General features: G+C 51.7%; 1 protein-coding gene across 2 annotated transcripts in view; it reads left to right on the top strand.

The window, feature by feature from the left end:
• Positions 1-18,705, top strand: part of LOC144733532 (proto-oncogene Wnt-3-like) — a 41,641-nt gene that overhangs the window by 13,956 nt on the left and 8,980 nt on the right. Inside the window, exons 2-3 of one of the 2 annotated variants that reach the window (XM_078615496.1) lie at positions 4,770-5,011; positions 12,892-13,157. In XM_078615496.1, coding sequence (XP_078471622.1) covers positions 4,770-5,011; positions 12,892-13,157 — 508 coding nt within the window. Of the gene's footprint in view, positions 1-4,769; positions 5,012-12,891; positions 13,158-18,705 lie in introns of those variants that run through there. The other variant, XM_078615486.1, reaches the window with a different exon arrangement.

Genomic DNA, 18,705 nt, shown 5'->3' with positions numbered 1-18,705 from the left:
CGTGTCTCGTGGCAACTCGGTGTATGTCGGTGTCCACGGGGATCAGACGCGGGCCTGCGCTCATCCTATTTGTTTGGAAGACAATGTGTGCATATGTATGTGCCTCTCTCTATGTATCTCTGTGATATCTGTCTGCTTATATGTCTGTCTATATGTCTCTGGTTCTGTGTTTTATCTCTCTCTCAAATTTAGCATTCTCAGGAAGAACGTAATCAACCAGGTAGGGTGTTGACTGTTATGTTATCCGACTCTCTGTTGTATTACATTACATTTCTAAGTATACTAGATTTGTGTTTCTATTTCATTTATACACGATGATGATTGCTTGTGTTGCAATCGAAACGTCGTATGCTAGTATTTAATTTCTTATTTTCTCTTTATACGTGACTTTACCGAAAGAACCCAAGAGTAATTCCTGCAGTCACGAAAGCTCCAAATTAAGTTTGAAGACAATGAACTTGCACACGAAAGGTGCACTTGCACTGCTGCGTGGCGGGTCTGTCGCACACATTGGCGAACATTTCATTATCATCGGTGGAGGGTTTCGTTTTTGTTTTGGCGATATCTGACCCACGCGCGTGTGTGCGTTCGCTGACTTGGCTGCACTAAACTCTGCGAGCAATGTTCACATCCAGCTCGACGGACCAAAAATGAGCATTCGCAAACGACCAGCGAACCAGCCTCTTTAGATAAATATACACACAGTGTCGCTATCTTCTTGGTTCTTTCGGTAAAGTCACGTAGAAGGGAAATGTCGTGAGAATTATTTTATTATGTTTTATTTTTATTATTTTATTATGTTATATTTTTATTATTTTATTATTTCCCTTCTACGTGACTTCACCGAAAGAACCAAAAAGATGAATCCCTGCAGTCACGAAAGCTTTAAATCGAAAAGTGTCGCTATCGTTTACGCGTGACCGCAGTTCGGGCACAGCACTGCCTCGTCAATGTCAGGATATCGTGTTGGTACAACGTGATCAGCTGGACGTTCTCGTGACATCCGCCATGGAAACGTGGACATTTTTCCAGCAGTGGCTCGGGGCTACCAGCGGCGACGCTGTTTGCTCGCGCTCTCTGCAAGACGATTGCTCGTAGGCAGAGGTCACGTGCGCGGCGTGCGCTCACGCCCCGGGCAACGTGTTGGACAGCGAGGGCAGGCGGGCAGCACCTCCAAGTGTGCAACAACTGCCACGCTCATAGTTATACTACGACGACGACGACTACAACGACTTCAAGGCATTGTCTCGCTGGGTCTTTTTTTATCGCTCTCTCTCTCTCTTTATTTTTAGATCCAGTTGATCGTGAGGTTTTAATTTTAACAAGCTAATAATATTAATTATGGCCTCTGTGTGAGAAAGTCTCGCCGAGTCTGAAGATCTTTTCAGTGATGTGTTGGGATGTTTGGCCAATCCCGTGAATGAGAGAGCGTGCATGTGAGGGGTTACCTGGAGTACCCGGAGAAAATTCACCACGCATATATACTGCGAAGAAGGGCCATTGCCTGAAACGTCACCTATATATACATTTCCTTTCAAGGTCACAGTGTTGTTGAGCAATATGTTGAGGTGTTGAGATTAAAACACATAACGCTCCGTACATATAGATTCAAGAATCCATCGCTCTACCGCCATCTCTTGACCAACTTCACAGCCCAATCCTACAACACCTGGAATTGTCAGGAAGTCTCCCAGTCTGAGTACTGACCAGGTCCATACCTGCTCAGCTACCAACATTCGATATCGGGCGCATTCAGGGTGATTTGGTCACATGTTTACAGGAAGGTAGCAGATTATGAAACGAAATATCAACCAGAGTCAAAGTCAAGTCGTTTTCCTGCTCAACCGAGATACAGGGTGACGCTCATCTCCACTGGCGGCCCTGAGTCAGGGGTGGAAATTCGACATTCCTATGGCGGGGAACATCACAATCAGTAGCATCAGTTTGAACATTCCACGATGGTCTAGACTAAATGGCGTGTTATTCTTAGGCTGCTCCCGGCGCTTGAGGCTATGGAAGGCATCCCTCGCGTATGAGCCTGACATTTCAAAGGTGTTTAGGTCTTGTGCAGTGAGTGTCCACGTCGAGAAGAAAAACCTGAAACGCCTGGCGACAGAGTAGAGAGACAGCCACCGCATGTCTGGGAGGCTCCCACCGGGGCACATCGCATCGCGTGCTGGCAGCTACTCACATCGCCATTATCCTCGATCTTTTTTGAGGGTTGTCCCCACCTACTCTGCTATCCCCACCCACTGCTCAGGTAGCTGCACCCCTAGCCCGTGTCACGAGTCCGATCATCGAGGTCAAAACGTCTTAAACCGGGGGGGTGGGGGAGGCAAACATCTACATTGTCGCAAATGATCTGGGATATCATGACGTTTCTGGAACTAGCGGGACCGTTCCGTTGGTAGCATGTTAGAGGGCCCAAGAGCTCGCGTTCTGACAACTTCCGCTGCGCTTCTGTGTGGTTCAATGTCCACTTCGGGCCGCGATAGCCCGAAGTATCCCAAACGATGCATTTGATTAACATCGACAGTGCGGGTGCGAGAGATCGCAACTTGTCCTGCCGTTCATCTGCCACCTGTGCGTTTGTTCATCTGTGACTCGTTATTAGTTCACTAGTCACCTATTCACCTATTCGGCTACACCAATGGGCGATTAGGAAGAGCCATCGGTCTTCACGGTCCATGGACATCGCTTTGATCGTTGGCTGCTGGCACTGTTTACGCATTCTCGCGAGGCTACTCGTGAAGCCGGTCCACTGGCTCACTCCCCAACATCCCTCCATGTGAACGTGTGAACAACGGCGATCAGCTCCCCACCATAACCTCTTCACCTGACTACCCATGCTTTGTCGCCTGTTCACCGATCCATTTCTCACCTGTTCAACTGCCACTTGTTTACCTATCACATGTTCACTCACCTCACCCGTTCAACTGTCACTTGTTTACCTATCACATGTTCACTCACCTCACCCGTTCAACTGTCACTTGTTTACCTATCACATGTTCACTCACCTCACCCGTTCAACTGTCAATTGTTTACCTATCACATGTTCACTCACCTCACCCGTTCAACTGTCACTTGTTTACCTATCACATGTTCACTCACCTCACCTGTTCAACTGTCACTTGTTTACCTATCACATGTTCACTCACCTCACCTGTTCAACTGTCACTTGTTTACCTATCACATGTTCACTCACCTCACCTGTTCAACTGTCACTTGTTTACCTATCACATGTTCACTCACCTCACCTGTTCAACTGTCACTTGTTTACCTATCACATGTTCACGCATCTCACCTGTTAAACCGTCAATTGTTGAGCTACCACATGTTAACGCATCTCACCTGTTCATGTAGTTAGCTGTACGCATATGCAACGCCCTCTTGTTACACACACACACGTGTTTCGTGTGTGTACTTCCATTCCATCTGCATGTTGCGGGGATTTCTGTCTGGCCTATTATATTAGATAACTCTAAAATCATTTTTATTTTGTTACTTGGCGCTCTTTATTGGTTCACTTTTGGTGTTCATTTTTGAAACAGAACGTGTGACCCTGATCTCAGGACTCACCTGTAAAGAGAGCCTCTTGCCGAGTGGCCTGTCACCTGCTTCGAGATTAAGTCACTGATTGATGGGAGTGAGATTAATTTTCCATCTCAAAGGTGTCCTCCATATTCTCCCGATGTCCCCATTTCCCACGTGTCTCATTACCCCGGGGGGGGGGTGGGGTGGGTTTGTGGGAACCTTTTACGTACCAAGGGCTGAATAGGACTTTCAAATACATGTGCGGCAGGCCACACATTAGCGCGCGCACATTCTTAGCGTTATCCGCCAACGCAAAAACGAGTTAGGGTTCACCTTTACCGCGCTGATACGATGCCTGTGACTGCCCCCCCCACCCACTCTCACAAAACACGCTGAGGGCGATGCATAACACAGGCACAGCACGGCACAGCAAGGCACAGCGATCACAGCAGAGCGAACTGAACGCGCGTGTCGACCAGTTAAAAAGCTCCACGAATGCAGCGACACAAGTGACTGAGCACGCTAAACCATAAACACAGGATGACTACTGTTGCCAGGACAAAATGATTCCACTCTAGTACCCGATTAGTGCTGCTAGGATACCTTGCAGTTCCTATTTACTATTTTCTATTTTACCAAGTAATGCCCACTAAGGCGTATAGCTATTTTTCAGAAGCCTCCTGACCACAAATGATAGCTCAACGAAGTGGCTCATCACGTGGAAATGTATAGCAGTCAAAGATTCTAAACGCATGTTTCTAAATGTGGAGGGGAAAAAAAACCGGAGGACCCAGAAAAAAAATCCAAAAAGATACAAACTACAAATAAGCAGCAGGCGTCAGGATTGAACCCACGACCTCCTGTATAGCAGGCGAGGTGGTTAACATCTCGCCACCGTGGCGCCCCACGTTGCCTGCCTTAAACAATCGCCTGAGAGAGGTTTGCGGGCCATTTCAAAGTGGAAGCCATATTCTTAGGTTTTTTCGATAAAGTCACGTAGGTAAAAAATTTCAAATTAATAAAAGTAAAAATAAAAATAAAATAAAAATCACGACATTTTGGAGGCAACACAAGCTTCCGTCTTCAGGTGGAAGCACGCTTGCTGTATCAACGTGCGCACGGGCTGAAGTAAAGTGAAGTCCTCGGCTGGGCCCTACCCCACGTGTCCCTATCTCCCAGGTGTTTAAAACCCACTATCCCCGTCTCCCCCCCCGCCCCCCCCGCACTCCCCGCAGGTCGTTGGGGGTCGGGCCTCAGTGGGCGTCGCTGGGCTCTCAGCCCGTGCTCTGCGCCTCCATCCCGGGCCTCGTGCCCAAGCAGCTGCGCTTCTGCAGGAACTACCAGGAGCTGATGCCGAGCGTGGCCGAGGGCGTCCGTCTCGGCATCCAGGAGTGCCAGCACCAGTTCCGCGGGCGGCGGTGGAACTGCACCACCATGACTGAGGGCCCGGCGATCTTCGGGCCCGTGCTGGAGAGGGGTGCGTTGCTCTTGCGTCTCGTGCGTCTGTCCAGCACACCAGTGCCCCGATGAAGCTAGTGCGGGGTCTGTAGCATATGTTATAAAGAGGCCTTAATTAAAAAAAACACACACATGTAAATATTAAAACGCAACTTTTTTACACGTTTAGGAAAGTCATTTTTTCATGCTGCTATACAGCCAGATAATACGACAAAATCGCTAACCTTAAACACCTAGTCGTTCATAAAAGTTGAAGGCAGTATAGCAGTATAGTAATACAGCAAGTGCAGAATCACTGAACCGGAATTGATAGCTTGAAAGCGTTTAGCGTGGGGCCTTTGAAAGTGCTGGGCTCGTAGCTACATGTGTAGCTACTTTTGCTACTAGGATAATCCGGCACTGCAGCACACCGATGTCTCCCTCTCGCTGTCTGTCTCTCGTCCTCACGTTCGCTCTGATTGTTGCTCTCTCTGTCTCATGCTCTCACATTCTTACATCTTCATCTTGGTGCCTTCGTGACCATATGCTATCTGGCTTCAACGGTTGCCCGAGTGCGAACACATCGCGTTCTACCTCGTTGAGCGCTGTTGGGGGATTTGGCAAAATCTGCTTGCGGCTACCCACGGTGATCTGAACTCTGCAGTGCATTCGCAGACACCCTTGGAGATCATGCGACTTCATTGAATTTCAACAAAAACGATTGCTCTCTTGGCTGGCCTGCATTTAGGAACTGAGATTGCTGTGAAGTGTGAGGCGGCAGGGGTGTGTGGTTGCCCCTACGCTCTGCGATGATGGTTTGGGACTGGCCGCTTGGTCGGGTAGCAGATTCTGGTCGACATTGGCGACGTGAAGGTCACTGACCTTGACTCTTCTCGCGTGGTGGTTTACGCAGAGTCGCTGGACATCCTTGTGCTGATTTTAGAGGTTGTGGGTGTGGAGACGAAGCCGTTGAGATTGCAGGTCTCTGGCTAAAACCACAATCCAGGATGTTCATGGATAGGTTCACTTCACCTGGCAGCGTTATCCAGATCAACGGAGGTTCTGTCCAGAAGTCTTGCAACAACCGAGACTGGGGGATTTGCTCAACCACGGTGAATGGTATTGCAACTATCTTAGCATAATAATGAAGCGCCATGTTTCCAAGGTTCTTGCACTTCCTGTCTTGCTCTATGGAGCTGAGATGTGACCCCTCAGGGGATCATTGAGAGGGCATGACTGAACGCCTTTGAAACTGGGTCTCTTTGCAAGATATTTGGGGTACCGATGAGATAACGCCGCGTGAAACCACAGGCCACTGCAGCAAACTAAGCTTCGGTTCGCTTCCTGCACGATACGGGAACGCCCACTACGGCACTCTGGGCGCCTCGCTCCCCCCTTGGTTGACCCGGCCCACCAGGTCCCCTGATCTAGAGCGTCGTGGGTGGAGGAGCAGGCCACGAGGTCAACCACAGGTCTCATGGCTGTGGCAGGTCGACCGTTGCCATAGCGATGTGGGGATAGGAAGGGTCGCCGGCTTGGAGTCTTTGCCAGGAGGGCCCCCTGGGGAGTTGGTGCCGGAGGGTGGATGGTATACTCCCACACCTGGCTCGACTTGATGCCTTACTTTTTGTTTCCCGTTTGTCTTTTGTGCTCATTCTATTCGATCATGTTCTTGGTGTCACGTGCTCCTACGAAGTGTCTACAGAGAGCTCTCGCTGATCAATACATCGCCCGATGTTGGAGAAAGGCCAGTGGAAGTAGATATTAACAAACTACTCCTGAGATTAACGCTTGGTAGTCGAATCAATGATTGTTATCTTTATGGACGGATTTTTAAAAAATCTAAATATGTGAAATATCCGCTATATAATGATTTTTTCATGCAGTCATTGATGGCCAGGCTGAGGCTATCACCTCACTGTGACTGAGAATCCGGTTTCATCACGGGCGGCTGAAACCTCCATTCAAACCCAAGATCTCAGCAGTGCCAGCTTAGTGCTCTGACCCATGAGCCATCCGTCCACCTCAACCTCGTGCTTTTATTGAAGGTCATTCGGCTGAAAGCTTGGGTGGCGTTCGTCAGCGAGAACAACCCAACTTTTACATTGTGTAAAAACTTCACTGAATCAGCATACAACTGCACTGGCACATTCTCTTTTTCTCATATCGACGGCCTCGAACATGTAGCCGTGGACTTCCAGCCTGTCATTCTGTGGCTGTGCCATCGAGCGGTAATGCAGCGGTTCGTGCACTAAACTACGAACCTGGTTACCCAAGTTCAGTTCCCACTCACGACTGCCAACACCAATGGCGATTATTTAAACCGATCCTGGGTCGACTCAGCCTCAAATGAGTATCTGGTGGGATGTTTAAACATCGCCACTGGGGAGATGAAGCTGACCGGGCGTGGTGCTGGGCACCCACCTCCTAGTACGCTGCGCCGGCCTTCGCAGGTGCTCGTTAATAGCACTTGCCCTAAAAATATGTTAAGGCTACATGGGGGATCTCTGTCTTTGTCCCCGGGGTTGGTTCACTGATGAGCCTTAATGAGGGTAAAACAAGTTTATGTTTCCTCTGCCGTAAGCTGCCTTGCCGGAAGGGCTATCAGCTGAAAGATTGGGCAGTATACGCCAGCCAGTTAAACTCACCGATGTTAATAGACATTCATCTTTTTTAAATGTCCGGATTGCTTATACTTTCGTTTGTTTAATTTAATGAGAATTTTCCCGTGTGTGCGTGCGCGTGTGGTTTTGTCTGCTTTGTCTCTCGCCCTACTTTAATGCATAGCTCACACCCTGCCCCCGTACGCTAATTTATCATCGAGCCGTTTTCCATTCACAAGAGCGTTTTATTTGCCCTGTGCACATTTCACGCGTCTCTTTTTTTTGTCACACGATGGATCTCAGGTGGCTTGCTGGCACGTGTAAAGGAAAGTGAGAGCCAAAGCCCATAATTACATTGCACCTTAAAACACGGCATTCCATGATGAAACATTGAGCACATGCCCTGCGTGTTCAGGCTAAATGGTCCTCAAGGCCCCATTTGACAGCAATAACCGAGTGTGAGAAATGGCTGCTGGGACTTCTAAGTGCGCACGCCTTTGCACGCACACGTGCGTCGGCGTCGCTCGTGGATGTGTGGGCTCTTCAATTCACTTTCTCTGCCGTGTAGATTTTCCCGGGCCGTGCCGCGTGACCTTTCGGCCACGGTTTTGGGTGCTAGCGCTTCATTTTGCTGGGCGCTGCAGAAGTAGCTCCCTGCTCGTCGAGTAAAGCGTCGGACGTGATGCCGGACAGCTCACGGCAAGACCCGAAAACGCAGCGGGGAGCTCTGATTCACGTCTTTATCGGCGCAGAGGGTGAGCACTTCCTCACTCCGGTTCGATGTTAAGGGCCTCATTCACTTTTTGGCGGAAACTTCTGTCCACGCATCGCCAGTGACCATCCTTTGCCAACATGCGAATCGGGCTCTAAATCCTAACAGAGATTACAATTCTCGCTTCTAACACCCGAAACAACCATCGGCGGTCACTGGCATCCTGTAACTTGCACATGGAACAAGACACCCTCCCCCTCCCCTCCCTCCACGTTTCAGACCGCTGCCCCAAGCCAGAGTCTGCAGCACTTGTGTGTGGTCCATGGCAGTCTGCGGTTGGACATGGCTTTGCCGATGATGCCCAACGAGGGTGAAACGTGAGAACACGTGGCTGTTGAAACTCCAAAGCAATTTCCCCCCGTTTGGTTGAGCGGTGAGGATCCAGGCTCGTTTCTTGCACCATGCACAGCGACAGAGTCACAGAGTGGGGAGGGAGTTGAGACGTCGACGTTTCCACCTCCTAACTGCGTGTCCATGCACGGAGCTGATGAGCGCCTGAACGGACGAACGTTGCGACGCGGACACAGAGTTAAAGCGTCAAATGTGGACGCTGTCTCGAATGTGCGATGCCCTCGGCTCGCAACGACTGTGCACCACTGTCTATGTCGACTGTACCTCTGTACTCGACTGACTTCAGCTGTCGTATTGACCCTTCACTTAGTTTCTTGTGGCCTGCAGCCATTCGTAGCCGAGCACTTGGCGAGCATCTTAGCCGCACTGATCGGGTACTAGAGAGGAATTTTTTTTGACCCGGCTACAACGAGCTTCTCAATGTGTCTCGCGCAGTACCCTTCTGTAGCTGCAAGGGACCCCTTGCCGCGTCAAAAGTGACCGAGCTGTGTGTCAATGTGTGGCCCCGTCAGATGGATATGCAGCGTCGTATCATTCAGCCCCCCAGTAAGAAAGAATGTTCCTCGTCGTCCTTGCCACAGATCCATACAGACCATCTGCATACACCAAAGCCTTGCGTAGGTGACCCGCAATAGACGTTCTAAATAGACGACGAACCTATGGTATCAACAGAGACGCGTGCGAGGAAGGGAGCGCGGTGTTCGAAGCCGTCAGGCTGAACGTGTCGGGCGAAGCGAAGCCTGCAGACGCCGGCGTGATTTGTTTGCTTCTGAAGCACCCAGACGCAACTTGCGGTCGCACGCACTCTGTGTGAACTAGTCAGCCGTTTTATGGGATTAAATACACACAGTATAAATGTGTGTGTGTCATCCCAGCTCAATGGTCGGATGCAAGGCAGAAAAGTACGTTTGTTGCAACTTCGCTATTGACGCTTGTCGTTGCTTTGGTCGCAGCGCAGCACGGCAGCCACGGCGAACGGTGAGACGTTCGATGCGACGGCCGTCGCTCGCACACCGCCGTGATCCAAGCGCCGCTTTAGAGTCACTCGGGGGCCGGTGCAGCTATCGGTCGCAGTTGTCCTCCACGTTGCCATTGTCCCGAGGTGACGCACGGATCGTATTTACGATGACAAACGTGTATGTATGTTTAACTTCTTTTGCACCGTACGTAGCCAACCGTGCTCATTGGAGGTTCGGGGGAAGGACAACAAACTCAGCATCAAAAAGCGGTTCCAAAGAAGCGAGTTTTCAATCGAGATTTGACGAGATTTGACGAGATGCGGCACGATCGGAGTCACACGGAGAACGCCCCCTCGCCTGGGTGCCCCTTAAACGGGAGTATCGGCTACACCGTCGCGGAAGTGGGGGGGGGGGGGTGGACCACGACCCCTGCGCGTGGCGAGGAGCAACGGGGCTTGCTCTGTTTCTGAGCCGTCGGGGGGAGAGCCTCGCGAGGTTCGCATGGGTTCGGGGGGTTGGCGGGCGAGGAGTCGGACGGGTGTTGCGTAACCCCCGGCGGGATCGTAGCCAACGGGCCGTGCGGACACCCCATGGCCACGTGTGTGCTCCTCCGTCGGTCCAGTCTTGGACGAGCGCGTTGTCGCGTCGTGCGGGTCACGGGGTTTCCTTAACGATTCTTCGACCCCCGCTCGTCAGGGTGGTTGGGGTTGGGAGTTAGCGGGGAACATAGACGTGGCGGCGTAGAAGCACAGCACAATGATTGATCTTTGGATTTTCTGTTTGCACATAGTCACTTTAAGATTTTTCTTGTTCATGTTTTAGTTTTTTGTTTGTTGCGGTTGCACCCGATTCAAGAGCCGAATGGCTCACAGGGCTATACCTAATAAATGAACTTTGATCTTGCAGCACCTCAATAATGTGGGTCCTGTAGCAGTTTATAGCACCTGTTGTAAGCCTCATGCTCAAATCCTGCTTAGCTTCTCAGATAATATGTTAGCTCGCGGTGTCTTGAGTAAAATATAATGCGTGTAAAAGTAAATGCGCTAGTAACATTGTTAATTAACTGATCAACGACGGCCGTTTCATTGAAGCGACGAGAACTCGGCGAGACGAACGCGCAGCGTGAATCTCGTCGGTGAGCCTCAAGAGCCTCTTGAAAGGTGCTCTTGCCTTGAGATGCTTGATCAATTTCTCAATCAGAAAATTAACTGTAATGTTAGCCGAATGTTGTCTACTTCTCTGTTACAAAACAGTGGTGAAGACAATTGTGCGTTTTTTATGTTATGCTTATATACAACTGTCAGTTTTCATCTTTAGTGAGAACTTAAAAATACTTTGCAAAATGATAAAACCTCAAAACAGTCATCCCATGTTGAGGTCTCGGGTCTACCAAACCAACTGTGCCATCGCAATCACATTTCTGTGGTCAACCACCACACTGCAGGTCACACCTTACACCCCCACTCACCCACCACACTGCAGGTCACATCTTACACACCCACTCACCCACTCACCCACCACACTGCAGGTCACACCTTACACCCCCACTCACCCACTCAACCACCACACTGCAGGTCACAACTTACACACCCACTCACCCACTCACCCACCACACTGCAGGTCACACGTTACACACCCACTCACCCACCACACTGCAGGTCACACCTTACACACCCACTCACCCACTCACCCACCACACTGCAGGTCACACCTTACACACCCACTCAACCACCACACTGCAGGTCACAAATTACACACCCACTCACCCACTCACCCACCACACTGCAGGTCACACCTTACACACCTACTCACCCACTCACCCACCACACTGCAGGTCACACCTTACACACCCACTCACCCACCACACTGCAGGTCACACCTTACACACCCACTCACCCACTCACCCACCACACTGCAGGTCACACCTTACACCCCCACTCACCCACTCACCCACCACACTGCAGGTCACACCTTACACCCCCACTCACCCACTCACCCACCACACTGCAGGTCACACCTTACACACCCACTCACCCACTCAACCACCAAACTTCAGGTCACACCTTACACCCCCATTCACCCACTCACCCACCACACTGCAGGTCACACCTTACACACCCACTCACCCACTCACCCACCACACTGCAGGTCACACCTTACACACCCACTCACCCACCACACTGCAGGTCACACCTTACACACCCACTCACCCACTCACCCACCACACTGCAGGTTACAACTTACACACCCACTCACCCACCCACTGATTCACTCACACACTCGCTCACCCACCCACCACACCGCAGGTCACAACGCTTCCCTTTCTGCTTCTTTCCTTGCCACTGCTCAACTTTTAAATTCCGTTTCCTACCATCATCATCGCCTGTTTTTGCCAAGCCCCTTTAACAATAACCTTGCTCAATTCCAGAATACAAAACGCTTATCTATCAACAACCTGATTTGTCATTACTTCATTTTGGTTTTAACGATCGTGTCGGTGTGATGTCCATTAGAGAGCTGAGCGGCCCTCCACCACCCGACACGGCCAAACAAATCCAGTCGCGACGCCACGGCCGGACTTGCCGATTGATTTTGTTTCGCGAAAAACCGCCGGCAATTGCGCGTGAAAAGCGAGCACACCAAGGTGGACGTCCACAGCTCTGATTGACGTCACACCTCCACGATGGTCAAACCACACAATAAACCAACGGCGAATCGTGCAAACGGTCACGCAAGCCCACGTGTGAAACCATCAGGACGCACTCGGCACTCGGCACTTTCGGCAAACAGTCCTCAGCAGCCACGACGAGCACATTAAAAAAACAAGTAATATCTCAAAACACTTTTTTTTAAACACGCTTTTATGAAATGTACTAGTAATGGAAGAACTCCACGACTCCGGGAAGTGGCCCCAAAGCTTGCCATAACGTAAGGGACCGTGGCCAATTACAGCCAATGTCAGTTTACCGTGGACAATTAGACCCAAGCCGAAACATAACATATGAAAAAAAATGTTCAAAAATATATGTTTTAATTTTTTATGATAGAATATAGTATTGTCATCAGTATGACATAAGTAGACCAAGTTTGCAGTCGATACCACATTGGGAAGTGGGTTAAAATTGAGTTACAAAATTTGAGGATATAACAACGACAACAACAACAACAACAGACAGAGTGAGTTAAATGAAAGCGTGTAAAATGACGTGTGATTCCTCGTCCGCTCTCTGCGCAGCCACGCGCGAGGCGTCCTTCGTGCACGCCGTCTCGTCCGCGGGCGTCGGCTTCGCGGTGACGCGGGCGTGCGCCGACGGGACGTCCACCATCTGCGGCTGCGACAACAAACACCGGGGCGAGCCGAGCGGCGGCTGGAAGTGGGGCGGCTGCAGCGAGGACGCCGACTTTGGCGTCATGGTGTCGCGCGAGTTCGCTGACGCGCGCGAAAACCGCCCCGACGCGCGCTCTGCCATGAACCGGCACAACAACGAGGCCGGCCGCGTCGTGAGTACAACGCTGCCACGATCACCACCGCCAGCAGCGTCAATCACAGCCAATCATCGCCAAACACTGCCACGATCACCACCACCAACAGCGTCAATCACAGCCAATCATCGCCAACACTGCCACGATCACCACCACCAACAGTGTCAATCACAGCCAATCATCTCCAACACTGCCACGATCACCACCACCAACAGTGTCAATCACAGCCAATCATCTCCAACACTGCCACGATCACCACCACCAACAGTGTCAATCACAGCCAATCATCTCCAACACTGCCACGATCACCACCACCAACAGTGTCAATCACAGCCAATCATCTCCAACACTGCCACGATCACCACCACCAACAGTGTCAATCACAGCCAATCATCTCCAACACTGCCACGATCACCACCACCAACAGTGTCAATCACAGCCAATCATCTCCAACACTGCCACGATCACCACCACCAACAGTGTCAATCACAGCCAATCATCGCCAACACCGCCACGATCACCACCACCAGCAGTGTCAATCACAGCCAATCATCACCAACACCGCCACGATCACCACCACCAGCAGTGTCAATCACAGCCAATCATCGCCAACACCGCCACGATCACCACCACCAGCAGCGTCAATCACAGCCAATCATCGCCAACACCGCCACGATCACCACTACCAACAGCGTCAATCACAGCCAATCATCGCCAACACCGCCACGATCACCACCACCAGCAGCGTCAATCACAGCCAATCATCGCCAACACTGCCACGATCACCACCACCAACAGCGTCAATCACAGCCAATCATCGCCAACACTGCCACGATCACCACCGCCAGCAGTGTCAATCACAGCCAATCATCTCCAACACCGCCACGATCACCACCACCAACAGTGTCAATCACAGCCAATCATCGCCAACACCGCCACGATCACCACCACCAGCAGTGTCAATCACAGCCAATCATCGCCAACACCGCCACGATCACCACCACCAGCAGCGTCAATCACAGCCAATCATCGCCAACACCGCCACGATCACCACCACCAACAGCGTCAATCACAGCCAATCATCGCCAACACCGCCACGATCACCACCACCAGCAGCGTCAATCACAGCCAATCATCGCCAACACTGCCACGATCACCACCACCAACAGCGTCAATCACAGCCAATCATCGCCAACACTGCCACGATCACCACCGCCAGCAGTGTCAATCACAGCCAATCATCTCCAACACTGCCACGATCACCACCACCAACAGCGTCAATCACAGCCAATCATCGCCAACACTGCCACGATCACCACCACCAGCAGTGTCAATCACAGCCAATCATCTCCAACACTGCCACGATCACCACCACCAACAGCGTCAATCGCAGCCAATCATCGCCAACACAGCCACGATCACCACCACCAACAGCGTCAATCACAGCCAATCATCGCCAACACTGCCACGATCACCACCACCAACAGCGTCAATCACAGCCAATCATCACCAACACTGCCACGATCACCACCACCAACAGCGTCAATCACAGCCAATCATCGCCAACACTGCCACGATCACCACCACCAACAGCGTCAATCACAGCCAGTCATCGCCAACACTGCCACGATCACCACCGCCAGCAGTGTCAATCACAGCCAATCATCTCCAACACTGCCACGATCACCACCACCAACAGCGTCAATCACAGCCAATCATCGCCAACACTGCCACGATCACCACCACCAGCAGTGTCAATCACAGCCAATCATCTCCAACACTGCCACGATCACCACCACCAACAGCGTCAATCGCAGCCAATCATCGCCAACACTGCCACGATCACCACCACCAACAGCGTCAATCACAGCCAATCATCGCCAACACTGCCACGATCACCACCACCAACAGCGTCAATCACAGCCAATCATCACCAACACTGCCACGATCACCACCGCCAACAGCGTCAATCACAGCCAATCATCGCCAACACTGCCACGATCACCACCACCAACAGCGTCAATCGCAGCCAATCATCGCCAACACTGCCACGATCACCTCCACCAACAGTGTCAATCGCAGCCAATCATCGCCAACGCTGCCACGATCACCACCACCAGCAGCGTCAATCACAGCCAATCATCACCAACACTGCCACGATCACCACCACCAACAGTGTCAATCGCAGCCAATCATCGCCAACACTGCCACGATCACCACCACCAACAGTGTCAATCGCAGCCAATCATCACCAACACTGCCACGATCACCTCCACCAACAGTGTCAATCGCAGCCAATCATCGCCAACACTGCCACGATCACCACCACCAACAGTGTCAATCACAGCCAATCATCACCAACACTGCCACGATCACCACCACCAACAGCGTCAATCACAGCCAATCATCACCAACACTGCCACGATCACCACCACCAACAGTGTCAATCACAGCCAATCATCACCAACGCTGCCACGATCATCACCACCAACAGTGTCAATCACAGCCAATCATCGCCAACACTGCCACGATCACCACCACCAACAGCGTCAATCACAGCCAATCATCACCAACACTGCCACGATCACCACCACCAACAGCGTCAATCACAGCCAATCATCACCAACACTGCCACGATCACCACCACCAACAGTGTCAATCACAGCCAATCATCACCAACACTGCCACGATCACCACCATCAGCAGCGTCAATCACAGCCAATCATCGCCAACACTGCCACGATCACCACCATCAGCAGCGTCAATCACAGCCAATCATCACCAACACTGCCACGATCATCACCAGCAGCAGCGTCAATCACAGCCAATCATCACCAACACTGCCACTATCACCACCGCCAACAGTGTCAATCACAGCCAATCATCACCAACACTGCCACTATCACCACCGCCAACAGTGTCAATCACAGCCAATCATCGCCAACACTGCCACGATCACCACCGCCAACAGCGTCAATCACAGCCAATCATCGCCAACACTGCCACGATCACCTCCACCAACAGCGTCAATCACAGCCAATCATCACCAACACTGCCACGATCACCACCATCAGCAGTGTCAATCACAGCCAATCATCGCCAACACTGCCACGATCACCACCGCCAACAGCGTCAATCACAGCCAATCATCACCAACACTGCCACTATCACCACCACCAGCAGTGTCAATCACAGCCAATCATCGCCAACACTGCCACGATCACCTCCACCAACAGTGTCAATCGCAGCCAATCATCGCCAACGCTGCCACGATCACCACCACCAGCAGCGTCAATCACAGCCAATCATCACCAACACTGCCACGATCACCACCACCAACAGTGTCAATCGCAGCCAATCATCGCCAACACTGCCACGATCACCACCACCAACAGTGTCAATCACAGCCAATCATCACCAACACTGCCACGATCACCTCCACCAACAGTGTCAATCGCAGCCAATCATCGCCAACACTGCCACGATCACCACCACCAACAGCGTCAATCACAGCCAATCATCACCAACACTGCCACGATCACCACCACCAACAGCGTCAATCACAGCCAATCATCACTAACACTGCCACGATCACCACCACCAACAGTGTCAATCACAGCCAATCATCACCAACGCTGCCACGATCATCACCACCAACAGTGTCAATCACAGCCAATCATCGCCAACACTGCCACGATCACCACCACCAACAGCGTCAATCACAGCCAATCATCACCAACACTGCCACGATCACCACCACCAACAGCGTCAATCACAGCCAATCATCACCAACACTGCCACGATCACCACCACAAACAGCGTCAATCACAGCCAATCATCACCAACACTGCCACGATCACCACCACCAACAGTGTCAATCACAGCCAATCATCACCAACACTGCCACGATCACCACCATCAGCAGCGTCAATCACAGCCAATCATCGCCAACACTGCCACGATCACCACCATCAGCAGCGTCAATCACAGCCAATCATCACCAACACTGCCACTATCACCACCGCCAACAGTGTCAATCACAGCCAATCATCACCAACACTGCCACTATCACCACCGCCAACAGTGTCAATCACAGCCAATCATCGCCAACACTGCCACGATCACCACCGCCAACAGCGTCAATCACAGCCAATCATCGCCAACACTGCCACGATCACCTCCACCAACAGTGTCAATCACAGCCAATCATCGCCAACACTGCCACGATCACCTCCACCAACAGCGTCAATCACAGCCAATCATCACCAACACTGCCACGATCACCACCATCAGCAGTGTCAATCACAGCCAATCATCGCCAACACTGCCACGATCACCACCGCCAACAGCGTCAATCACAGCCAATCATCACCAACACAGCCACTATCACCACCACCAGCAGTGTCAATCACAGCCAATCATCGCCAACACCGCCACGATCACCACCACCAACAGTGTCAATCACAGCCAATCATCGCCAACACCGCCACGATCACCACCACCAGCAGTGTCAATCACAGCCAATCATCGCCAACACCGCCACGATCACCACCACCAACAGTGTCAATCACAGCCAATCATCGCCAACACCGCCACGATCACCACCACCAACAGTGTCAATCACAGCCAATCATCGCCAACACCGCCACGATCACCACCACCAGCAGTGTCAATCACAGCCAATCATCGCCAACACCGCCACGATCACCACCACCAACAGTGTCCATCAAAGCCAATCATCGCCAACACTGCCACGATCACCACCGCCAGCAGCGTCAATCGCAGCCAATCATCGCCAACACTGCCACGATCACCACCGCCAGCAGTGTCAATCGCAGCCAATCAACGCCAACACTGCCATGATCACCACCACCAACAGCGTCAATCGCAGCCAATCATCACCAACACTGCCACGATCACCACCACCAACAGCGTCAATCGCAGCCAATCATCGCCAACACTGCCACGATCACCACCGCCAGCAGTGTCAATCGCAGCCAATCAACGCCAACACTGCCATGATCACCACCACCAACAGCGTCAATCGCAGCCAATCATCACCAACACTGCCACGATCACCACCACCAACAGCGTCAATCGCAGCCAATCATCGCCAACACTGCCACGATCACCACCACCAGCAGTGTCAATCACAGCCAATCATCGCCAACACCGCCACGATCACCACCACCAACAGCGTCAATCACAGCCAATCATCGCCAACACCGCCACGATCACCACCGCCAGCAGTGTCAATCACAGCCAATCATCGCCAACACTGCCACGATCACCACCACCAACAGCTTCAATCACAGCCAATCATCGCCAACACCGCCACGATCACCACCATCAGCAGTGTCAATCACAGCCAATCATCACCAACACCGCCACGATCACCACTGCCAGCAGTGTCAATCACAGCCAATCATCACCAACACCGCCACGATCACCACCGCCAGCAGTGTCAATCACAGCCAATCATCACCAACACCGCCACGATCACCGCCACCAACAGCGTTAATCACAGCCAATCATCACCAACACCGCCACGATCACCACCTCCAGC

The sequence above is a fragment of the Lampetra planeri genome, chromosome 2, assembly GCF_965212315.1.
Source record: "Lampetra planeri chromosome 2, kcLamPlan1.2.h2, whole genome shotgun sequence".
In the NCBI taxonomy this organism is placed as follows: Eukaryota; Metazoa; Chordata; class Hyperoartia; order Petromyzontiformes; family Petromyzontidae; genus Lampetra; species Lampetra planeri.
Note: the sequence above shows the minus strand (reverse complement) of the source record. Positions and strands in the feature narration are given on the sequence as shown.